The sequence below is a fragment of the Mastacembelus armatus genome, chromosome 5, assembly GCF_900324485.2.
Source record: "Mastacembelus armatus chromosome 5, fMasArm1.2, whole genome shotgun sequence".
NCBI lineage: Eukaryota > Metazoa > Chordata > Actinopteri > Synbranchiformes > Mastacembelidae > Mastacembelus > Mastacembelus armatus.
The window spans coordinates 13,056,152-13,081,435 of record NC_046637.1 but is presented as its reverse complement, the minus strand read 5'-3'; the positions used below and the strand labels follow the sequence as shown (position 1 = coordinate 13,081,435).

Sequence of the window (25,284 nt, the reverse complement as noted above, 5' to 3'; positions counted from 1 at the left end):
GTTTTATTTTCCATCACACTTAACTGGTTAACCATTAACCATTTTAGCTCTATTAAAACATTATATATACATACTACATTCTGACCGTGCATATCAAACTTATATCCATTTGAGTGTTTAGTACTCCACATTGATTCTGGCTTATTGCTCATCTTGTTGTAATTCTCTTAGTATCAAATCAAAATTTTATATGGTGCATGTCTACATGCACATTTTGGAAAACTTAACTGTTTTGTACCTCAGTTCTGTTCAATCACAATATAGTTTGATGAATTCAAATTTGACATGAGGCCGAGGACTCATATTATTAAATAGCCATGCTCATTTATTGATTTATCTTGGTCTCTACAGGCATGGGTGCATTTCTCCCCAACAGAAGACCAACAGAAAACATGTGACAGCTGTGGACAACAGGGTATAAATGGAGATCTGGTCATTGTTTATGATGCCAACAGCAGCACCTTACTGGGAGACATCAAGGTACAGCAAGAGTTAATTTCCTGCTTCAGGAAAGTTTGAATAAGACTTCAATTGATTCCATTCAATGATTCCATCTTTATTTACATTTATGCCATGTGCCAACACAGTGGAGGGCAGCTGCCTCAATCCCACTCCCTACCAAATTGATCATGTTGTTGACAGCGCTGTAACCTCACTGCGTGAAATGCTTGATTCTGTAGCCCCTCTGAAAAAGAAGTTAGTGAATCAGAGAAGACTAGCCCCATGGTATAATTTACATATTCGTACCTTAAAGCAGGCATCACGAAGGCTGGAAAGGAAGTGGCGTTCCACAAACTTAGAGGAAATTTTTCTAGCCTTTTTTATATGTTTATACTAACATATAAAAAAGCTCTCCGTAAAGCCAGAACTGCATACTATTCATCACTAATAGAGGAAAATAAGAACAATCCCAGGTTTCTTTTCAGCACTGTAGCCAGGCTGACAAAAAGTCACAGCTCTGTTGAGCCCAGTGTTCCCTTAGCTCTCAGCAGTGATGAATTTATGAGTTTCTTTACAAATAAAATCACAACTATTAGAGATTGTCAGGATCTGTGTTTCTGAGTTCCTGTTTTGTGCTTTTATTTTGTAGTTCCTTTAGGATATGGTTTTGTTTTCCCTTGTTCCACTTTACTTTGACCCAATTAGTTGATTGTTTGCACCCTTGCCTCGTTTGTGTTCCTTTCCTTCTTATACCTTGGTTCAGTCTTTGTTTCTTTGCTAGGTCATCTGCCCTGATATGTGGTTGTCTGCCCTCACATGCGTTTGTCTGCCGTTACTGCCAGATCTGCCGTCACTGCCTTTTGTTCTCCTGGGTTTAAGTTAAGTTTTATCTGCTTCTGTTCGTATGTGTTTTTCACGATGTCTCGTCTTCTTGTTTAGCTCGCCATATGTTTAGTCCCTCTTGTTCCTGATTTGTTTCCCTAGTGTTTAGGTTTCCTTGTTCAGGTCTCAGTCTTGTCTTGTCTCTTGCTTGTTCCCTTTAGCCTGCGTGTTTGTATGTGTAAGTCTGGTGTGTCCCCAAGGTGTGTGTGACCCCAGACCTTTGACCCTTGTTTGTTGTGTAAGCCTGGTGTGTCCCCGAGGTGTGTGTGATCCCAGGCCTTCGACCCTTGTTGTTGTGTGAGTCTGGTGTGCCCCCGAGGTGTGTGTGACCCCAGACCTTCGACCCTGTGTTGTTCTGTGTAAGCCTGGTGTGTCCCCGAGGTGTGTGTGATCCCAGGCCTTCGACCCTTGTTTGTTGTGTAAGCCTGGTGTGTCCCCGAGGTGTGTGTGATCCCAGGCCTTCGACCCTGTGTTGTTCTGTGTAAGCCTGGTGTGTCCCCGAGGTGTGTGTGACCCCAGGCCTTTGATCGTGTTTGTTTCCCCCCTAGGTGTGTAACCTTGACCCTCTTGTCTCGTATCCTTGGTTTGTGTTGTCTTGGCCCCTGGCTTATATACTTATGTCCCATTAATTCTCTATGTTCACGTTTTGACCTTCTGGAGTTTTGTTTAAAATAAAGTTTCATTTGAACCTTGAGTACCAGAGTGGGCAATCCTTGGTCCGAACTTCCAACCCCCCTGCACCAACACTGACAGAGATAAAATTCAGCAGATGCTTCCTATACCTGCAATAAATGAATCTTCTACTACAGTAGCTCTTGAATCATCTGTAGGACCTCAGTTATGTTTAGACTGCTTCTCTCCCATAGATCTCTCTGAATTTACATCAGTAGTTGCTTCATCGAAATCATCAACGTGTCTCTTGGACCCCATCCCGACTAGACTGCTTAAAGACACCCTGCCATTAATCAACTCATCTTTATTGGACTTGGTAAATTTATCTCTAGTATCAGGCTACGTACCACAGGCCTTTAAGACTGCAGTAATCAAACCTTTACTCAAAAAGCCTAGTCTTGATCCAGGAGTCTTGGCTAATTATAGACCAATATCCAACCTGCCATTTATTTCTAAAATCCTAGAAAAAGCTGTTGCTAAGCAGCTATCAGACCACTTACACAGGAATGAACTATTTGAAGATTTTCAATCAGGATTTAGAGCACATCATAGTACAGAAACAGCACTGCTGAAAGTTATCAACGATCTTCTCTTAGCCTCAGATAATGGACTTGTTTCAATACTTGTCCTCCTAGACCTTAGTGCAGCATTCGACACCATTGACCACAACATCTTATTACAGAGACTGGAGCATGTGATTGGTATCAGAGGAACAGCGTTAAAGTGGTTCCAATCCTATTTATCGGACAGATTCCAGTTTGTTCATGTCCATGATGAACCTTCCACACGAACAAAAGTTAGTTATGGAGTTCCACAAGGTTCTGTGCTAGGACCGATTCTGTTCACCCTGTACATGCTTCCTTTAGGATATATCATTAGGAAGCACTCTATTAATTACCACTGCTATGCAGATGACACTCAGTTATATCTATCTATTAAACCTGTTAACACAAACCAGTTAACCAGACTTCAAGCCTGTCTAACTGACATAAAGGCCTGGATGACCAGTAACTTTTTACTTTTAAACTCAGAGAAAACAGAAGTCATTATATTTGGGCCAAAAAATCTCAGAAATAACTTTTCTCAAATAATAGCTACTCTAGATGGCATAACCCTGGCCTCTAGCACTACTGTAAAAAACCTTGGAGTTATTTTTGACCAGGACATGTCCTTTAACTCACACATAAAACAGAACTGCATTCTTTCACCTGCGCAACATTTCCAAAATTAGGAACATCCTGTCTCAAAATGATGCAGAAAAACTAGTCCATGCATTTGTTACCTCAAGGCTAGATTACTGTAACTCATTACTATCTGGATGTCCCAATATCTCCATAAAAAGCCTCCAATTCATCCAGAATGCCGCAGCCAGAGTCCTGACAGGAACTAGCAGGAGAGATCATATTTCTCCTATATTGGCTTCTCTTCATTGGCTCCCTGTAAAATACAGAATAGAATTTAAAATCCTTCTTCTCACATACAAATCCCTTCATAATCAAGCTCCATACCTTAAAGACCTCATAGTACCATATTATCCCAATCGACGACTTCGCTCTCAGAGTGCAGGTCTACTTGTGGTTCCCAGAGTTTCCAAAAGCAGAATGGGAGGCAGAGCCTTTAGTTATCAACCTCCTCTCCTATGGAACCAACTCCCAGCCTGGGTTCAGGAGGCAGACACTCTATACTTTTAAGGCTAGACTTAAAACCTTCCTCTTGACAAAGCGTATAGTTAGGGCTGGCTTCAGGCAACCCTGAACCATCCCTTAGTTATGCTGCTATAGGCCTAGACTGCCCGAGGACCATCGGTGCACTGAGCTCCCCTACCCTAACCCCCCCCTTTCCCTTCCCCTCCCCTCTCTTCTCTCCTCCCACCTCATGTATATTCCACCATTGAATCTTACTAACCTTGTGCTCTCTCTCTCCCCTAGTTTGTGCTCTCTCCCTCTCTCTCTATTCTCTCTGTACCTTCTGCAGGTGTCCCTGGTCCTGGAGCTGTATATCGCTGATGTGCAGTTACTGGTCCCACCAACCTGCAGTGTCTATTTGTTGTTTATTGTTGCTGTTCTTTTCTCTCTGCTCTATCCACTCACCCCAACCGGTCGAGGCAGATGGCCACCCAAACTGAGCCCGGTTCTGCTGGAGGTTTTTTCTTCCGTTAAAGGGAGTTTTTTCCTCTCCACTGTCGCCAAGTGCTTGCTCATAAGGGAACTGTTGGGTTTTTAGTTTTAGTTTTTGTAAAGTGCCTTGAGATGATTTGTATTGTGATTTGGCGCTATACAAATAAAATTGAATTGAATTGAATTTTAGGTAGGTGAAATGACTAGGTATGTTTGTATGTACAGAGGAGTAGGTAAGGATGATTGATAACAGTTTATTAAAAAGAGTGCTATTTTATGCTCTGTCTCTTTAAGTGGCAGCCTTTCAGTGTCATTGGTTTATTGTTGTCCTTTGTGTGTCCAGCTCTAAAGCCAGCAGTTTATGAGGAGGTGCAGCAAACTCCCTCAACAAAACTTATGATCAAAAACCAGGAAATTGATGTTACCAGGTACATTTTGTTTTGTGTTATTAGTTAATGCAGTGTTTTTTTAAAAAGAGAGCTGTTTGTAATTGTTGTAGTAATTAATTAATAGTAACAATAATGACCATTTATGCCTTTCTTTTGTAGATCCACCTCTGTTGACTACAGTAATGTACTTTTGTGACACTGGACTGTTGGCTCATATCTACTGAATCTGCCCTGCAGTGACGCTTGGATGATTTCAGAGTTGCACAACTTTAAAATATTATGCCAAGAATGGACAAACCAAACACTGGCTCTAGACAGGGAATCATATTTTGACATGACAACTTGTATTGTCACCATGCTCAGAAAGTTGTATTCTGCAATCTCACCACTAGATGCCACCAAATATTTTACATTTCACATATTGCATCTCAGAGTTTCATTCAAACAATCTATTCTGTTTGCAAAGTGACAAAAATTTCTATTCCAAACTTGTGTGAATGCACATAGTCCCTAATAACAGGCATCAATTTTACTCCTTTAGATTTAAAATAATTGAATTAGAAAAAAATATGTTTTTATCCACAAGACAAGACAAAAGGGAAAGCAATTGAATGTTTCTGCTTATGTAACATAATATTTATACTAGAAAAACAGTCTTACAGTCTTGTTTGGATGAAGCCAATGTTGTGAAGCATAATGCCAAACATCATGAACATCATCCTAATGCACAATTAAAAGCAGGCTGATTAAATTCTGTGCTGATAATACTGCTATATAAAAACATAGCAACAAACAAACAAACAAAAACACATAACTCCAATACAATTCAGCACATAAGTAAAATACATATACTGTCCACCTCTGACACACCAATTTACAAAGTACACAACTGTTGGTTGTTTATTACTGTTACTGAACACATTCCTCATTAGTGACAGGCATAGAAGGGATTTGCTTTCAGGTGAGTATTATGTGGTCAAACCAGTCGAGCTGCTGTATAAACCATGTGCCATTGCATTGGTTCTCAAATTCAGTGAACTGAATTGTTAGTGCAGGTCAAAAGTACACTGTGGATTCTTTTAAGACTATCTGATAAACTTGTTTGTCATGGCACAGTTTGCTGGGAACTGCCAAAGGAGGTGTCTTGCCAACTCCACATAACAATACAAAGAATATAAATAAAATTATATACAGAACATAATATACAATATAGGAAATATATAATATATGTTGCCAACAAAGCAATTATATATGTGAGCTGTTTAAAATGCAGCTCTCTAGAAAAAGTACTTTAATTCAGTGTTTGTTTTGGTCTTGTTGTGAGTAGGAATAGTTGTGGACTTTGAACCACTTAAGTCATGCTGGTTAAACTTTAATGAGGAATTCAGAGGCACAAGTTTCAGGATTATATGCAATTGTATGGGAATGGACTATAGACTGTAATGGGCTGAGACAGAAACAAAGAGAGAGAGAGAGAGAGAGAGAGAGCGAGGGTAAAAAGAAAGGGAGGGACGTCTCCTGAGTCACCACAGTGACATGTAGTATGGTGCAATTTTTTTCTTCTAGGCTACTTCGACAAGGTGTAGAGCTGAATGTCCTGTGGAGGAAGTACATTTGTCAGACTGAATTACTTAAAGTATATCACTAAATGCAGTGAGTACCCAAGATGATTTTCTGACATTATCTGTTGTGTTATTTGATACAATTTCTAATGATACATGAATATGCTTTTACTGTACTTATGTCGTAGCATTTTTGGCTTAATGCTCTAAGAATGGGCTATCCAGCTTAGAGATGTTATGTCTATTAAGAGAACCTGACAAATGAAGTTAGTCTTACCCCAGTACACTGTTGGAGCTTGTTTGTATAGCATATTTGTATCAACGAAAAAAACTGTCAGAGAAAACCTACTTTTAGGATTAATTTTTTTCTCTTCTTCCACAGGTCTTAGAACAGAAAAGACCATCAGCCCTGTGCTAACAGGTTGTTCAGTGTCTGTTGCAATATTATCAAGTTAATTTCCAACCTAAAGTCTGTCAAAGTGGGAAGAAAGACAATGGACTGGTTTGACAAGGTCTTCATGTCACTCCTGAAGAAAGATATGTGTGAAAAAATGCTGTAGGACTCAAATCTCACTGAGTTCCCTGAGGCAAAATGCTTCTTCTTGTGTGGGCCACCTGTTGGATTTTACTGACTCTCTCCAGGCCAACTTGTAGTTTAGAGATTTCAGGATATGACAGCAATGCAGTTATTTGCTCACAGGTAGGCTACACTGCATGGATCCACAGAAGCAATCATTTCCTCTGCTGCAGCACAGTACAAACCATTTCTGTTGCTAGAATACACATTTAATTTTCTTTCTCTCCTGAAGTACAGCACCATACTCTGATCTTTTAATTTCCCTTGTGACTGAATGAGTGTTTTATTCTCAAACATTTAATTAAAACAGTCCATCTGCCAGCCATCTGCCAACTTATTATAATATAGGGTTGTTTTATGTAACCCCGTATGGGATCCAAAAAACAGCAGCAAATATTTGCTTTTCAGACCCATCCACAATGATAAAGACTTATTTTCTCTCTTTGTTAAATATTGTGTCCTTTAAGGGTCTCTCTGATTGCATCATGAAGGATGTGATGCCTCTCCCTGCAGAAGAAGTTGATGCCGTGGATGTTCACAACCTGACCCCACATATCAAGCTCTGCTGCAACAACTCTGCACTCTGTACCTTATGTTTGGTAATAGACACAGAGATCTGTGTTAATCCAGATAAAGACATGGAAGATGAATACCATTCTGGATTTAATGAAGAGACAAAAGAGACAAAAGGTATATACTACTCTATGAGCAGCTTACTGTTATGTTATAACATGGTGTTAAAGGGCCATACTTGGTGGTTGTTTTATATTTTTTAAATCCTTTAATCAATCAATTCATATGTTTTTACATTACTATAGACCATATCCTAAAGCATGGCAAAAGCTTGTGACAATTTTCTATCGTCCAAAGATCTAATGGAATTCTTTTATATCAGTAGTGCTTGAAAATCAACATGCAAAGACTTTAAATTTGCTTGTAACCAATCACAAGGAACTAATTACTCATCCAAGATTTACCAGTAAGCTGCTGAAGTCTGAGCTGTTGGCTGTTGTGCAAACATTACTCAGAGAATGAAAGAGTAAACAGACATAGTTGTGAAAAGAATAATGTCTTTTGGTTGTATTTGTGTAGATGGCCGCTGGACTCTGGTGTGTGAAAAACTGCTATTAATCTTTCACTCACTTCTAAACCCTGCCTTTGTTGTGTTGTCTCTGTTGCCACAGCATCTGTAACACTGTGTTACTACGCAGCACTTAAGCTGCCCACATGCAAGAAGGTGGAGTTTACAATCAATCTCAGAGCTCTTACTCAGGAAAGCCAGGCAAAGGTAGTACTGCACCACCATATACTGGAATATCACCTGTGGTTAGTCAATAAGGATACACTTTATGCTCATTTAAAGCCACATTTACTTATAAACTATGTGTGTGTGACTTCTATAGATGTCCATGGTGATTATAAAGCCAGATAGGATTTCCTTCAGCAGTGAAGTTTTTGTTTATGATTCTAAATCATCACATCTCAGACAAAAAATCGTTTTTCCATCTCTAAAAGAAGGTAAAGTTTGCTCCTTAAGAGTTTCAAAAACCTGTTGAACTCATAACCAGCTACTAAAGGTATGCAACTGTCCTTAACAAATACTGTATGTCTGTCTTTAGTGTGTCTGGAGCAACAGAAACGTGTAAAAGAGTGCAATCGTAAGAAAAAATATCCAGATTATAAATGTGATGGTTTTCCCTGTGCCATTTTGTATCTGTATTGGACTTTGGGGATATTAAAAGTTATTTTCCTCCTTTCAGCGCCCAGTATAACCACTGTAATTCGAGAAGAGATTAGTTCTGTGGAGCTGCAGTTTCCTGGAAGTAGTGAGCATCTTCCCTGTGTGTGCATCCAGTATGAGCAGAACGGAACATGTCAGGTCAGTGTTTTCACTGACTAAATGTGGTGGTGCTTAAAGTTTGCCATTCGTGTTTGATGCAGAGGTGGAAGAGCTATCCACAGCCTGAGCAAAAACACCATGTAAACATATATAGTTATTTAAATAAAACATATCCATTTAGAATGTTACTTCTCTGTAAGTACATAACTATTAGCAAAATTATGTAATATTATCAGTCTTATATTATTATACCTATAATATGATTATATTACATGTCCTAAACAGAGGTTTTTGTTGTAGCTGTAAGTGGTGCAGTAATTTGAATATCCTTATATATTATTTGATAGTTTATAGAATTACTTCAACATTTTGGAAAATATAATTACTGTATTTGCACAAAATATGATGAGACTATGATACCACTGTAGTCTGTTTTAACTCATTATCAAACTGTTTACCAAAATGTCAATCTTTTAGGTAATCTGCATCATAAATATATAAAGTCTGTTGTTACTTTACAGCGATGGAACAGGACAACCATTCCACTTTATTCTGTGACCCACTGCATGTGTCTCCAGGTACAATCACTTACACATAAAATTACTTACGACATATTGACAATGCAAATGTATATGACTGACATTTTTGTGGGTTTTTAGGTATGGTATGAGGATGAGGACAGGCCTATTCGGACTCAAAGCTGCCCCTTCAGAAACAAGAGTGAGAAACCTTAAGTTCTTTTGAGCTTTAGTTTGTGCGATGAAAGGTAGTTTACTATACTACTGGTTTTCTGATGTTTCCTATGTGTTTATTGCAGATGTGGTCCAAAGAAACATATGGCAGAATGTGTCAGTGTCTATAGACCAAGGTAAAATGAACAACAATGAAGCCATGCTGTTGTGGAATCTCTCTGCACCATGTAGGCTGGAGGGTGAAGTGTGGCCTTGTCACATAAGGAGCAGCTGCTGGGAGATAAAGGGCTTCAAACAACAGTTGACACATGGCACATGGAAACAAAACAGCAAAGGATTCTGGGTAATGAATACATAGTGAGCATTAAATTCCTGTTTTTGTTTTAACCCCTTAACAATTTCTCATTTACATTTCCCTGTTCATCCTTTATATTCTGCAAACTCATTTCATTTTGCACTGCTGTATCACATATATTCTGTATTCTTAATTGAAGCTTCATGACTTTTACACTGAATGAAATATCCATGTTTTTATGGCTGTACTGTGAATCAAATGGAAATATTTTAGATGCCTTTTGCAAACATTTTATACATATTTCCTGCAAATTTCAAATATCAGTTTTTTAAATATTTCACATTAAAATTAATTTCTGTAGGCCTGAGCATTATCTGGCTGCATAAAATTTGCACTGTGCCCTCTTTAGGAGAAGAAAGGGGTGTTTGAAAACATCAACCTTCAATTCTCACCATGTGTTATGGTAAAGTATTTTGAAGTGTCACCTATACAGTATACATCAGTGAAACTGAATAGTTCATACATTTGTCTCTTTATTCATTTGTGCAGGTGAAAATAAAGGGAATGGCACATGAGCTGGGTCCATTCTGTTTTAATAACAGTAAGTCTAACACAGTTTGTTGTTTCATAGAGTGAGCCTGGCTGGAGCATGTGTTTTACAGATGTACCGGACCTGTCACTCAAGATTTGTATAAGAAAGACTGTGCTTTCTACTGCTTGCAGCTGACAGGTTCCGCTGGACTCTCCTGGTTGTCGGTGTTCTGCTGCTGATTTGCTTGACCTTACTCACATTTTATTTTCTTCATGGCTATGTCAAAAGTAAGTTTTATTATTTTTTATTCTGTTTTGCATTAAATGTTATAAACATTTCAGAAAGATATGCATTGTCCAACAATTTCCTCAGGCACTTAACACAAAATCTTCTTTTATCCCCTCAGTGATCAAACCTTGTTTAGTATACTGTTTATGAAGTATCCACTCGTGCTTTTAGCTCATAGGACTTATGGAATCAATTATTTGTGACACTAAAATGATGAATGTCATTCTGATGTATTTTTGCTAAGCACTTCAATATATTTCTGCAAATTTTTCTGACTGCTATAGAGTGGGTATGGAGCTGGCATCATGGAGGATTTGTAAAGAGTGAGTTTTTCTACTTTACCTAAAAGATACTTGAAATTAGGATGCAACAAGACAACTCCCTGACATTCATCCCCTTGTTTGCTCTCTGTGAAGTTGGCCAAGAGGGTCACGTGGTGCTGCTGAGTCCCCCAGATGTGGATGAAGGTGTTTCAAAGTTAGTTAGTGGGCTCGGCTCCCTACTCCACACCCAAGGCTTCAGAGTGTCTGTGGACCAGTGGAGCAGGCGGGATCAGTGCAAACTTGGACCTCTACCATGGTTCCACTCCCAGCTACTGGAGCAGAACAGCCGAGTTGTACTTGTTCTGAGCCACAAAGCTTTGGAGAGAATGGAGGAATTGGCCCATCAACACAAGGAGGTTATCAAGGCAAAGGGGGAGAACAAAGGTATCCCTAAGATACTGTCCCCTTACTCTGATATGTTCACAGCTTCCCTGTGCATCATACAAACAGAAAAGCAGCTAGGTAGGACTGGAGAACGGTTTATTCTTGTGAAATTTGACTCCAATCAACGCAATGACAAGAAGCTACCAGTGCTTCTTCAGGGGTTGCCTCTGTTTCAGCTTCCCTCTCAAATCCAGGCTCTCCTAGCCGAGTTAAGTGTGCAGAGAACAGGGAGCAGGTATAGCAGAAGGACATGGATAGATTGGAAATGCAGTGTGTCTGATGGATGGAATCCGGCAGAATACACCACCATGTAAATATCACGAAGCTGAGAAAAACTTAGAGACAAAGCTCCAAAGCTTTAAGCTTTAAACAATATTGTTGTTCTGTGCACCTGAAGGAGATGTTCATCCAAGTCATGAAGATAACAATCAGAGACTTTGAAAACATGACAGTAATTTATGTTGTTGTCATCAAGTAATGTACAGGGTAGCACTGTATATTGTACATTTTACATTGTGTATTTAATCAATAATATATTGTACATTGTATATTATGTATTGTAATTGGCTTGTTTATATTTTGTTTTTCTTTTAGTTCTCCGCTACTTGTATGCTATACTTTGGTGCACTAGGGAGCATTGCAGCAAGACAGCATGAATGCCTCAAATTAAACTAACTGCTCATGTTTAGTGTGATTGTGATTTCCAGGTCTCTGCACCAACATGACCACTTGTTCCTTTGGATTGCAGTAACCTACAGCATGTTGTGCAAGGAACTGGATTAAGTTGCCATATATCTTAAAGACATATGTAATCAGCAAAGCTTAAGGAAGAAAGTGAAATTATGGCTTTTGGAAAACTTGAAAATGTGAGTAGTATAAGTAATTTAATTTGTATATGTCATGAGTCCCCGTTTGGGACTTCCTGCCGGGGACCTTTATTGTTTAGACTTCCTTTCCCCTGTGCACTGGTCCCCGGCAGCTTCACGTTTACTATTTGTGTTCATTAGTTTCACCGGTGGTTTGTTTATTAGTTTCACCTGTGTTTGATTACCTGTTGTGTTTTCTCCTATTTATACCTCCCTCTTTCCTTTGTTCCCCGGCGAAGCATTGTTATAGTTGTGTTTAGTTGGAGTTGATGTTAAGTGAGTTTTTTATGACGACCGTTCTTCCCCGGTCCTTGCCTAGATACCGTCTCGTCCGGTTCCTGAGGTTTATGTATTGTTCACTGCTGGAAATCCCAGAAGGAATTAAAAACCTTTGTTGTCTGCACTTGAGTCCTACTGCCTCTCCTTCCCTCCACACCTCCCCTCTGACACCACTGCCGTTCATGACAGAATGTCCGAGCTCCTCAGTGTGCCGACGTGGTCGTCCCCGCTGAGGTACCGCCCTGAATGCTAAAGCCTCAGTGCGCCGACGATGACGCCCCCGCTGAGGCACCCGTCCAGGTTCCCGGGTCTCGGTGTGTTGACGATGACGTCCCCACTGAGGCCCCAGCCAACTCTCCCAAGTCTCCCAGGTCTCCCAGGTCTCGCGCCCTCAGTGGGGACGTCGTCGTCGGCACGCTGAGGGCGCGAGACCTGGGAGACCTTTCTCAACCTCCGGACCCTCAGTGCGCCGACGATGACGCCCCACGCTGAGGCACCCGTCCAGGTTCCCGGGTCTCGGTGTGTTGACGGTGACGTCCCCACTGAGGCCCCAGCCAAGTCTCCCAAGTCTCCCAGGTCTCCCAGGTCTCGCGCCCTCAGCGTGCCGACGACGACGTCCCCACTGAGGGCCTTTCTCAACCTCCGGACCCTCAGTGCGCCGACGAAGATGTCCCCGCTGAGGTTTCCGTCCAGGATCCCGAGCCTCAGTGTGCCGACGAGGACATCCCTGCTGAGGTCCCGGCCCTGGTCCCTGAGCCTCAGTGCGCCGACGCTTCCGTCGCCGCTGAGGTTCCACCCCAGTTTCCCGGGCCTCAGCGTGCCGACGACAGTGTCCCCACTGAAGGCTACTCCCAACTTCCAGACTCTCAGTGCGCCGACGAGGACGTCCCCACTGAGGTCCCCGTCTTGCTTCCCGAGCCGCCGGGCGCCGATGGTGGTGTCCCCGCGGAAACCCCAGTGCTGCCCTTGGAACCTGAGTGTGCGCCTGTTCCCGTCCAGCCTGTTCCTGTCCCGCCTGCTCCTGTCCTGCCGGTCCCGGCTCCTCTGCGTCGCGATGAAGGGGCCCGCGCCGAGGCCCTGTTACCGCCTCCAGCCCCCAAGTCCATCCCGGCAGGACCAGAACCCGAACCAGAGTCACCCGACAGGCTGCCGCTGTGGCAGCCACCCGAGTCCCCAGCCACCACACAACCAGAGCCTCCACAGTGTCTGCAACCCCCACTGTACCCACAGCCCGCTCCATGCCCAGCCCTGCCAAAGCTACCGGAGTTCCTGGGACTGTCCGTGTCCCTCGACCCACCGGAGCCCTTCCAGATACCGAGTTTTCCAGAGCCCCAACTACCTCAATTTCTGGGACTGTCAGAATTTCTCCAGTCACCAGGGCTTCCAGACCCGCCTCAGCTGCCGTCGATCCAGCAGCGCCCGGCCGAGCCCCCGGAGCTTCCTGAGTCGTCTCCCTCGCTACGGCACCCTCCAGCTCTACCACAACCGGAGTATCCAGAGTCACAGCAGCGTCCAGTGTCGCTGCTGTGACTCCCCGTTTGGGACTTCCTGCCGGGGACCTTTATTGTTTAGAGACTTCCTTTTCCCTCCGCACTGGTCCCCGGCAGCTTCACGTTTATAATTTGTGTTCATTAGTTTCTCCGGTGGTTTGTTTATTAGTTTCACCTGTGTTTGATTACCTGTTGTGTTTTCCCCTATGTATACCTCCCTCTTTCCTTTGTTCCCCGGCGAAGCATTGTTATAGTTGTGTTTAGTTGGAGTTGATGTTAAGTGAGTTTTTTATAACGACCGTTCTACCCGGTCCTTGCCTAGATACCGTCTCGTCCGGTTCCCGAGGTTTATGTATTGTTTGCCGCTGGAAATGCCAGAAGGAATTAAAAACCTTTGTTGTCTGCACTTGAGTCCTACTGCCTCTCCTTCTCTCCACACCTCCACTCTGACACCACCGCAGTTCATGACAGTATATGTGTACAGAGGTGGGAATTAACGACTTACAAATATTTCTGTACTTACTGTACTGTACTTAAGTAGATTTTTCAGGTATCTGTACTTAACTTGAGTATTTATTTTTCTGACGACTTTTTACTTTTACTCCCTACATTTAAACACAAATATCTATACTTTCTACTCCTTACATTATAAAAACAGGCTCGTTACTTTTTCAACCTCCGCGGATCACGACACGACATAAAAAGACGTACCTAACTAAAGAGGGAAATCGTGAGTGTACATGTTATGATAGAGAGAAAACTTCCAGTGTGACATGGGAGAAGAAAGGAATCCAGGGAGTATTGCTGAGTCCGACGACGATGCATCAGATTAGTAAAAGCAAGACAGTATTTAAAAGAACTGTTCAATGTTTTTATTTTGGTGGAGTTATCAAAAGGTGTATTTTGTGTCATTTAAACTTTTTACTTTTTTATTTAAGTACATTTCAGACCGTGTACTGTCTTTTTCACACAAATATCTGTACTTCTACTTAAGTATAGAATTTGAGTACTTTTGCCACCTTCGCATGAATATATGTATGTATATATTACTTATTATACGGTTGAAGATATTTAAAAATATTTTGTTAGTGATATGCACCACAGTGGAAAAAAGCCTTTGTTGTGTATCTTTGACCTCTGTCACATATGTGTGACGTGTCCCTTATCTAATAAACGTCATCCAGTGCATCAGTGTGACTCACTGATGAGTATTTTTGGACAATGGCAGTGTATGGTACAGAGGGAAAAGCTACAGCAGCCATTGGTTGTTAGGATCTTTTCATTGTTTCTGCGTTTTCCTGTCCTTTAATCCTCTGGGGTCTGAGGGGGTTTTTGGGGCCTGGACAAATTTTGACATGTCCTGACATTTGTGCTTTTTTCACAGTCTTTTAAATATGTGAATGTCTAAAGCCTGATAACACTGTAATCAGCACAAAATTGGCTACAATAATATGTGAGCAGCAAGTTTATAAATTATTGTGTTTTTGAGAAAAAAGTGTTTATGCATGGTTAGTGAGAAACTACAATTTTTTACTCACTGAAATAAGACCATAAAACACAAACAGAACATTGGTTCACAAGACTTTGGAGACCAGCATGTGGTAGGCTAAAGTGTTTACTTCAGAGTGCTGTGAATGTCATCTTGTTCACACATTCACAGTAAACAATACACTGATTTAAATTTTCTAAGACACTTTTTGTCCAGAAAGGCCATATGCAAGAGGGTGTGTCTGAGGATGAATAGTCATGTGATTTACCTGAGAACACAAAAGACGCACTGAACGACCAGACAAAGACACGCATAATGAGCCTTTCAGTCAATGTTGATGGGACAAATTAGTGCAGCACAATACAACACAATGAGGAGCCAAACGATCCTCATTTGAGTTAAAATCAGTGTTTTTACTCTGAGGACAAGCTAAACTATTTGTCTCTGTGTGGAATGTAAGGAGCGCCGCTTCACGTGCGTAACGCGCCATCATCCAAACGCGCCGAAAAAGTGAGTAAATTCTATGATGAAGTTTGATATTTTGTGTCATTTCTCGGGGGTGTGCACATATTTACCTGGTTCACCTGAGATTATTTACATGTGAACAGTGGACAATGTACAAGGCGGGACCGCATTACCTGTAATGAGGTGAGACAGGAAAAAACGGACTTCTCCTTACGTTCATACGGATTAAATAAAAAGTGATGATTTGTTTTTGACTTGAATTATTTCACTCAAAAGAAAACATTTCAAGCTTTCTAGCCATATAATTCTTATTTTTATGAGCCAAGTATTCGCTGAGATTCTGGTTGTTTTATTTACGCGTCTGTGAAGAGAAATGGCAGAGACAGAAAAGTCCAAGAGCGCACCCTGTCGGCTTTCTTTATTTAAAAAAAGCACAACGTTTTGTTTTTATTTTATACCACTAAAACTAGACCCTTTACAGATTTGAATGATATACTTCTTTTATCTGTACGATCAGAATTGACGGAGTAATTTAAGTTTGTTTCGGCCTTATCAGAAAAAGATGTGTCAAAACGCGCCGGCGCGTGCGTCGACCCCAGAGGGTTAAGATGCGAAATGTTTAATATAAAATCTTACAAACTTGTCTGCATGTACATGTACTCTCAGTGTAGTATAGTTGTTAAACATAGGTTGTGTGATGTTTAACTGCAATGCCTGTTGTTACAGTGGTCAACCACTAGAGGGGGTTGATAGTCTTGACTTAGAGTTATCCTTGACAAGAAGAAGAAAAGACTCCGATCCAAGATGGAGGTTGTACTCTGTCAGTGTTAGATACTGTTAAGACGAATGGTATTAACTGGAATTGACAAGTAAAGTTATACAACTGGACTGGGCTGTCAGAGTCTTTTTGGGGTTAAGATACTACGTATTTTGGCGACGAGGAAGAAAACGACGGAGAAGTCAGCGTTGGACTGATGAATGAAACCATACGCTGCACCCGCCTCCACTCGCACCTAGCGGCCCTTTGGCGCGGTAGGAAACCGCTAGCTGTGACCTGACGAAGAGAGGGAAGCTCCAGTATGGCAACTATTGGCACGGTGACTCCATATGATGCTAACCTCCAGTCTTGAGATGAGTACTGCGAAATTCTTGAACAGTTTTTTGCAGCTAACGAGATTGATGATCCAGACAGGCAAAGAGCCATTCTAATCAGCGTAGTCGGAGCACCCACATATAGTTTAATGAGAAACCTCCTCAGCCCAGAGAAACCTAAAGACAAGACTTATCAGCAACTGGTGCTGTTATTGAAAGATCACTTTGATCCCAAGCCAAGCGAAATAGTGCAGAGATTTAAGTTTGACTCCCTCATGCGCAAGCCTAATGAGTCAGTAACAGAGTTTGTAGCTGAATTGCGGCACCTTGCGCAAGACTGCAATTATGGTGGCACACTCCAGCAGATGCTGAGGGACCGTATTGTGTTTGGAATCAATGATGAACGAATCCAAAGGCGCTTGTTGGCGGAAGAGAATCTGACTTTTGAAAAGGCGCTCTCCATTGCAATCTCAGTGGAAGCAGCAAACAAAAATGCCCAAGATTTGCAAAACCCCAATACCATTGTGAAATGCTTCAGAGTAAACAAAAACACAGAGGCACCTAGGGCGAAGGAAGAGTCTGCTCCATCCTGCTATCGCTGTAATGGGAACAAGCATGTGGCAGCTGAATGTAAATTCAAGCACGAAAAATGTCATGCATGTGGAAAAATAGGCCACATAGCCAGAGCCTGCCGCAATAAGAGTAAAGCAACTCATAGAGGGGACAAGAAAAGGGCAGGGCAAGGGCACAACAAAAAGCAGGCTATTCGCCACCGGTCTCATAAGGTTGAAAGAAATACATGTGAAAAATCCAGTACTAGTTCCGACGAAGACACAGTGACATTAGGATGTTTGACATACAGATTAGGGAAAATGAAAGAAGAGCATCTCAGGAGTATAGATCCCTACTCAGTGAGATTAAAAATAAATGGGAAGGAGGTAGTCTTTGAGATAGATACCGGCTGTAGTCTTTCCATTATGAGTATACATGCGTACAGGACTGTGTGGGATGAAATAGAGCAGCCCCCTTTAGAACCTGTTGGGGTCAAACTAGAGACATATACTGGCCACCCAGTTAAGGTAGTGGGAGCAGCTCGAGTAAAGGTTTCGTACACAGGTCAAAACAAGCGTTGCCTCTAGTGATAGTAAAGGGAAAGGGCCCCAATCTGCTAGGAAGAGCTTGGATAGAAGCCATGCACTTGGACTGGGCGGAGATAAAGCATAGACATAAGTTAAAGTTAGTTCAGCAAAAGGGGCAACAGTTACACCCAACAAAAGAGACACTGCAGAGTGTACTGGGTAGACATGAGACAGTCTTTAAAGATGAGTTAGGGACACTGAAAGGAACCAAAGCTCATATTCACATGAAGGAGAATGCAACTCCCCGTTTTTTTCGGCCGAGATCTGTCCCCTATGCTATGAAGGCGAAGGTAGATGAAGAGATTGATAGGCTGCTAAATGAGGGTATTATTACACCAGTAAAGTACTCTGAATGGGCAGCCCCTGTAGTACCTATACTTAAACTGGTAGGATCAGTCAGGTTGTGTGGAGACTACAAACTGACGGTAAACCAGGTGTCTTCGCTGGAGCAGTATCCAATACCACGGCTGGAAGATCTCGTCACGACACTGTCGGGAGGAAAGTTGTTTACTAAGCTAGATATGAGTCATGCATATCAGCAGCTTCTTGTGGACGAGGAATCCCAGAAGTATTTGACGATAAACACTCACAGAGGCCTGTTCACTTACAGCCGTTTGCCTTTTGGAGTGGCTTCTGCACCGGCCATATTTCAGAGGACGATGGAAGGCTTATTGCAAGGCCTCCCTATGGTAGCAGTCTATTTGGACGACATACTAGTGAGTGGTGCAGACGAACAATCTCATTTGCAAAATCTGAATGAAGTGTTAACCAGAGTAGAGGAAGCGGGATTAAGGCTAAAAAGAGCCAAGTGCACCTTCATGCAAAGCAAAGTGGAGTATTTGGGACACATAGTGGACGCAGAGGGCTTGCGACCCGTAGAAAGAAAAGTGAAAGCTATTGTGGAAGCCCCTTCTCCTACGAATTTAACTGAGCTTAAGTCATACTTAGGACTGCTGAACTACTACAACAAATTCCTCCCAAACCTGGCAACCTTGTTGACACCCCTTCATGAGTTGTTTAGACATAATCGTTCCAGGAAATGGGGGAAATGTCAGGAGGAAGCATTTCAGAAATCGAAGGCTCTGTTGCAGTCAGCAGAGATATTGGTCCACTACTCTGCTGACAAAGAGTGTGATGCATCCCAATATGGAGTGGGTGCTGTGTTGGCGCACAAAATGGAAGATGGTAGTGAGAGACCACTGTGGTTCATTTCACGGACAATGTCACCTGCAGAGCGGAGGTACTCTCAGCTAGACAAAGAAGGTTTGGCTGTTATGTTTGGAATCAAGCGATTTCATAAATATTTGTACGGGCGTTCATTCACCATACTGACGGATCATAAGCCTCTCATATCGCTATTCCAACCTCAGAAGCCCATTCCCCAGATGGGATCCCCCCGAGTAAAGAGATGGGCTCTGCATATGAGTGCATTTGAATACAAAATAATCTATAAGTTGGGAAAGCAGCATGCAAATGCTGATGCTTTAAGCAGGTTACCGGTGCCAGAGACAGTTTTGGACAATGACAAAGAACTAGTATTGATGATGGAGGTCTTGGATGATTTGCCTGTGGATACCAAACAGATAAGACGCTGGACAGCAAGAGATGTCATTTTGTCACAAGTTCACGAATACGTTCTCAGAGGATGGCCCCCTAAAACAGAACCCCAGTTTGCACCTTATTGGCAGCGAAAGTGGGAACTGAGTGTGAAAGATGGATGTGTAGTGTGGGGATCACGAGTCATGGTGCCTGAAAGAGGGAGGAACCACGTATTAAGGTTGCTGCATCAGGCCCACTCAGGCATGTCCAGGATGAAAGGTCTGGCTAGGACTTATGTGTGGTGGCCTGGTATGGATCAAGATGTGGAGATATGTGATATGTGAGGAGTGTAACAAATACAGCAAAGCTCCACCTGTGGCTCCACTGCACCCCTGGGAATGGCCTGAAATTCCTTGGTCTAGGATCCATGTGGACTATGCAGGTCCTTTCTTAGGTGAAATGTTTTTGGTCATAGTGGATGCTCATTCGAAGTGGCTGGACATTTATCCTACAAAGTCTGCTACTACACATGCAATCATAGAGAGATTACGGCAGAGTTTCAGTGTATTTGGAATTCCAAAAATCCTGGTCTCTGATAACGGAACATGCTTCACCAGTTCGGAGTTCGAGGCATTCATGGCAAGGAATGGCGTTAAACATATAAAAACTGCGCCGTTCCACCCCTCTTCAAATGGACTGGCAGAGAGGGCAGTTCAAACATTTAAAGAAGGGATGAAGAAAATGAAAGGTGACAGTATTCAGACGAGGCTGTCACGTTTCCTGTTCAGTTATTGCATAACCCCCCATGCCACGACCGGAATCAGTCCAGCAGAAATGATGTTGTCAATGAGACTGAGATCCACTTTGGACTTGGTGTTACCAGACATTAATGCTAAAGTTCAGCAGAAACAGCTGAAACAGAAAGAGGGTCATGATACCTCTATAATTAAATTCAATTCAATTTAATTCAATTCAATTCAATTTTATTTGTATAGCGCCAAATCACAATACAAATCATCTCAAGGCACTTTACAAAAACTAAAACTAAAAACCCAACAATTCCCTTATGACCAAGCACTTGGCGACAGTGGAGAGGAAAAAACTCCCTTTAATGGAAGAAAAAACCTCCAGCAGAACCGGGCTCAGTTTGGGCGGCCATCTGCCTCGACCGGTTGGGGTGAGTGGATAGAGCAGAGAGAAAAGAACAGCAACAATAAACAACAAATAGACACTGCAGGTTGGTGGGACCAGTAACTGCACATCAGCGATATACAGCTCCAGGACCAGGGACACCTGCAGAAGGTACAGAGAGAACAGAGAGAGAGGGAGAGAGCACAAACTAGGGGAGAGAGAGAGCACAAGGTTAGTGACATTCAATGGTGGAATATACATGAGGTGGGAGGAGAGGAAGAGAAGGGAGGGGAAGGGAAAGGGGGGGTGGGGGGGTTAGGGTTGGTGGAACTCAGTGCACCGATGGTCCTCGGGCAGTCTAGGCCTATAGCAGCATAACTAAGGGATGGTTCAGGGTTGCCTGAAGCCAGCCCTAACTATATGCTTTGTCAAAGAGGAAGGTTTTAAGTCTAGCCTTAAAAGTACAGAGAGTGTCTGCCTCCTGAACCCAGGCTGGGAGCTGTTTCCACAGGAGAGGAGCTTGATAACTAAAGGCTCTGCCTCCCAGTCTGCTTTTGGAAACTCTGGGAACCACAAGTAGACCTGCACTCTGAGAGCGAAGTCGTCTATTGGGATAATATGGTACTATGAGGTCTTTAAGGTATGAAGGAGCTTGATTATGAAGGGATTTGTATGTGAGAAGAAGGATTTTAAATTCTAGTCTATATTTTACAGGGAGCCAATGAAGAGAAGCCAATATAGGAGAAATATGATCTCTCTTGCTAGTTCCTGTTAGGACTCTGGCTGCGGCATTCTGGATTAATTGGAGGCGTTTTATGGGGATATTAGGACATCCAGATAGTAATGAGTTACAGTAATCTAGCCTTGAGGTAAGAAATGCATGGACTAGTTTTTCTGCATCATTTTGAGAGAGGATGTTCCTAATTTTGGAAATGTTGTGCAGGTGAAAGAATGCAGTTCTAGAGATTTGTTTTATGTGTGAGTTAAAGGACATGTCCTGGTCAAAAATAACTCCAAGGTTTTTTACAGTGGTGCTGGAGGCCAGGGCTATGCCATCTAGAGTAACTATAATTTTAGAAAAGTTATTTCTGAGATTTTTTGGCCCAAATATAATGACTTCTGTTTTCTCTGAGTTTAAAAGTAAAAAGTTACTGGTCATCCAGGCCTTTATGTCAGTTAGACAGGCTTGAAGTCTGGTTAACTGGTTTGTGTTAACAGGTTTAATAGATAGATATAACTGAGTGTCATCTGCATAGCAGTGGTAATTAATAGAGTGCTTCCTAATGACATATCCTAAAGGAAGCATGTACAGGGTGAACAGAATCGGTCCTAGCACGGAGCCTTGTGGAACTCCATAACTAACTTTTGTTCGTGTGGAAGGTTCATCATGGACATGAACAAACTGGAATCTGTCCGATAAATAGGATTGGAAGCGTTTTAACGCTGTTCCTCTGATACCAGTCACATGCTCCAGTCTGAGGCTAAGAGAAGATCGTTGGTAACTTTTAACAGTGCTGTTTCTGTACTATGATGTGCTCTAAATCCTGATTGAAAATCTTCAAATAGTTCATTCCTGTGTAAGTGGTCTGATAGCTGCTTAGCAACAGCTTTTTCTAGGATTTTAGAAATAAATGGCAGGTTGGATATTGGTCTATAATTAGCCAAGACTCCTGGATCAAGACTAGGCTTTTTGAGTAAGGGTTTGATTACTGCAGTCTTAAAGGCCTGTGGTACGTAGCCTGATACTAGAGATAAATTTACCAAGTCTAATAAAGATGAGTTCATTAATGGCAGGGTGTCTTTAAGCAGTCTAGTCGGGATGGGGTCTAAGAGACACGTTGAGGATTTCGAGTAGTAGAAGATTCATTTATTGCAGGTATAGGAGGCATCTGCTGAATTTTATCTCTAATAGTTGTGATTTTATTTGTAAAGAAACTCATAAATTCATCACTGCTGAGAGCTAAGGGAACACTGGTCTCAACAGAGCTGTGACTTTTTGTCAGCGTGGCTACAGTCCTGAAAAGAAACCTGATGAATAGTATGCAGTTCTGGCTTTACGGAGAGCTTTTTTCTATGTTAGTAGACTGTTTTTCCAGGCTAGAAAAATTTCCTCTAAGTTTGAGGAATGCCACTTCCTTTCCAGCCTTCGCGATGCCTGCTTTAAGGTACGAATATGTAAATTATACCATGGGGCTAGTCTTCTCTGATTCACTAACTTCTTTTTCAGAGGGGCCACAGAATCAAGCGTTTCACGCAGTGAGGTTACAGCGCTGTCAGCAATATGATCAATTTGGTAGGGAGTGGGATTGAAGCAGCTGCCCTCCACTATGTTTATACTTGGCATAGATGTAAATAAAGATGGAATCATTTTCTTAAATTTATTAACAGCGTTGTTGGATAAACATCTGCTGTAGTGGAATTTTCTTCCAAACGCCGCATGATCCATCATTTTAAATTCAAAAGTTATTAAAGAATGATCTGACAAAACAGGATTTGGGGGAAAAACTATTAGATGTTCAATTTCGACACCATAGGTCAGAACAAGATCAAGGGTGTGATTGAAACAGTGGGTGGGTTTATTAACATTTTGAATGAAACCAATTGAATCTAATATAGAATTAAATGCAATGCTGAGGCTATAACAGTGAGGAGTTTTGGTCCGGGAGATCTGGTATTCATTAGGAATTATTCCTATGGTCCAAAGTGGGTCCCAGCTGTTGTTAAGAGTGTTTCAGGTCCACTGTCGTATTCTGTCATTCTGGGAAATGGCCAAACCTGGAAACGGCATGCGGACCAAATAAAAGCTCGAGGGTTGGTTACCGCTCCTGTAAAGGAGCCAGAGGAAAACTGCAGTCGACAGGAGGAGGTGGTGAGGTCTCCCAGGATACCACCATTGGCATCTGTACAACCCAGTGACAAGGACAACAAGGAGATCACGTCACAAGACTGTTCTAGCTCAGAGATCTTTCCTGAGATCACACCTCCACCAGAGCCACCCGACAAACCAGTGGTGCGACGTTCAACTTGAGCGAGACATCCTCCCTTACATTTAAAGGACAATGTGAGATAGATTGGAGTTATTACAGTTGAGAAATTATGATGGTGTAATCTACTTTTGTTTTTTTTGTGTGGTTTGTAAGTGTTAAGTGAGACTTGAAGTTTTGTTTTGAAGGCAAGTATTGGGGACAAATGATGTTCTGGTATTGTGATGTGTTTTTACTGCCTGTTTAAGTAGTACTGAATAAGGTGGTTATTCAGGCTTAGGGGGAAGGAGAAGATGTAGTGTAGTTGTTAGACATACAGTGGGTACGGAAAGTATTCAGACCCCTTTAAATTTTTCACTCTTTGTGTCATTGCAGCCATTTGCCATAATCAAAAAAGTTCATTTTATTTCTCATTAATGTACACTCAGCACCCCATCTTGACAGAAAAAAACAGAAATGTAGAAATTTTTGCAAATTTATTAAAAAAGAAAAACTGAAATATCACATGGTCATAAGTATTCAGACCCTGTGCTCAGTATTGAGTAGAAGCACCCTTTTGAGCTAGTACAGCCATGAGTCTTCTTGGGAATGATGCAACAAGTTTTTCACACCTGGATTTGGGGATCCTCTGCCATTCTTCCTTGTAGATCCTCTCCTGTTCTGACAGGTTGGATGGTGAACGTTGGTGGACAGCCATTTTCAGGTCTCTCCAGTGATGCTCAATTGGGTCTAGGTCAGGGCTCTGGCTGGGCCAGTCAAGAACGGTCACAAAGCCACTCCTTTGTTATTTTAGCTGTGTGCTTAGGGTCATTGTCCTGTTGAAAGGTGAACCTTCGGCCCAGTCTGAGGTCCTGAGCACTCTGGAAGAGGTTTTCTTCCAGGATATCTCTGTACTTGGCCGCATTCATCTTTCCTTCAATTGCAACCAGTTGTCCTGTCCCTGCAGCTGAAAAACACCCCCACAACATGATGCTCCCACCACCATGTTTCACTGTAGGGATTGTATTGGACAGGGGATGAGCAGTGCCTGGTTTTCTCCACACATACCGCTTAGAATTACCGCCAAAAAGTTCAATCTTGGTCTCATCAGACCAGAGAATCTTATTTCTCATAGTCTGGGAGTCCTTCATGTGTTTTTTGGCAAACTCTATGCAGGCTTTCATGTGTCTTGCACTGAGGAGAGGCTTCCGTCGGGCCACTCTGCCATAAAGCCCCGACTGGTGGAGGGCTGCAGTGATAGTTGACTTTGTGGAACTTTCTCCCATCTCCCTACTGCATCTCTGGAGCTCAGCCACAGTGATCTTTGGGTTCTTCTTTACCTCTCTCACCAAGGCTCTTCTCCCACGATTGCTCAGTTTGGCTGGACGGCCAGGTCTAGAAAGAGTTCTGGTCGTCCCAAACTTTTTCCATTTGAGGATTATGGAGGCCACTGTGCTCTTAGGAACCTTGAGTGCTGCAGAAATTCTTTTGTAACCTTGGCCAGATCTGTGCCTTGCCACAATTCTGTCTCTGAGCTCCTTGGGCAGTTCCTTCGACCTCATGATTCTCATTTGCTCTGACATGCACTGTGAGCTGTAAGGTCTTATATAGACAGGTGTGTGCCTTTCCTAATCAGGTCCAATCAGTTTAATTAAACACAGCTGGACTCCAATGAAGGAGCAGAACCATCTCAAGGAGGATCAGAAGACATGGACAGCATGTGAGTTAAATATGAGTGTCACTGCAAAGGGTCTGAATACTTATGACCATGTGATATTTCAGTTTTTCTTTTTTAATAAATTTGCAAAAATTTCTACATTTCTGTTTTTTTCTGTCA

The 25,284-nt window shown here is 42.2% G+C and overlaps 1 protein-coding gene and 1 pseudogene across 1 annotated transcript; both read left to right on the top strand.

Annotated features, from left to right (window-relative positions):
• The first annotated feature begins 6,036 nt into the window (after positions 1-6,036).
• Positions 6,037-12,321, top strand: il17rc (interleukin 17 receptor C). The gene is made up of 15 exons (XM_026308139.1): positions 6,037-6,154; positions 6,446-6,763; positions 7,108-7,330; positions 7,825-7,928; positions 8,044-8,158; positions 8,260-8,298; positions 8,401-8,519; positions 9,002-9,058; positions 9,140-9,200; positions 9,298-9,515; positions 9,877-9,930; positions 10,017-10,068; positions 10,191-10,286; positions 10,572-10,610; positions 10,704-12,321. The coding sequence occupies exons 2-15, from the start codon at positions 6,656-6,658 to the stop codon at positions 11,306-11,308; spliced, it is 1,890 nt and encodes a 629-aa protein (XP_026163924.1). The 5' UTR covers positions 6,037-6,154; positions 6,446-6,655; the 3' UTR covers positions 11,309-12,321.
• Positions 12,322-16,824: 4,503 nt separating this feature from the next.
• Positions 16,825-20,319, top strand: LOC113130027 (uncharacterized protein K02A2.6-like; annotated as a pseudogene).
• Positions 20,320-25,284: the final 4,965 nt, after the last annotated feature.

Excerpts from the sequence above, each read along its gene's own strand:
- il17rc (XM_026308139.1), top strand. The coding sequence starts at position 6,656 with ATGCTTCTTCTTGTGTGGGCCACCTGTTGGATTTTACTGACTCTCTCC. Across the intron at positions 9,059-9,139 it reads CCCACTGCATGTGTCTCCAG|GTATGGTATGAGGATGAGGA; the intron begins GTACAATCACTT and ends GTGGGTTTTTAG. Across the intron at positions 9,201-9,297 it reads CTGCCCCTTCAGAAACAAGA|ATGTGGTCCAAAGAAACATA; the intron begins GTGAGAAACCTT and ends TGTTTATTGCAG.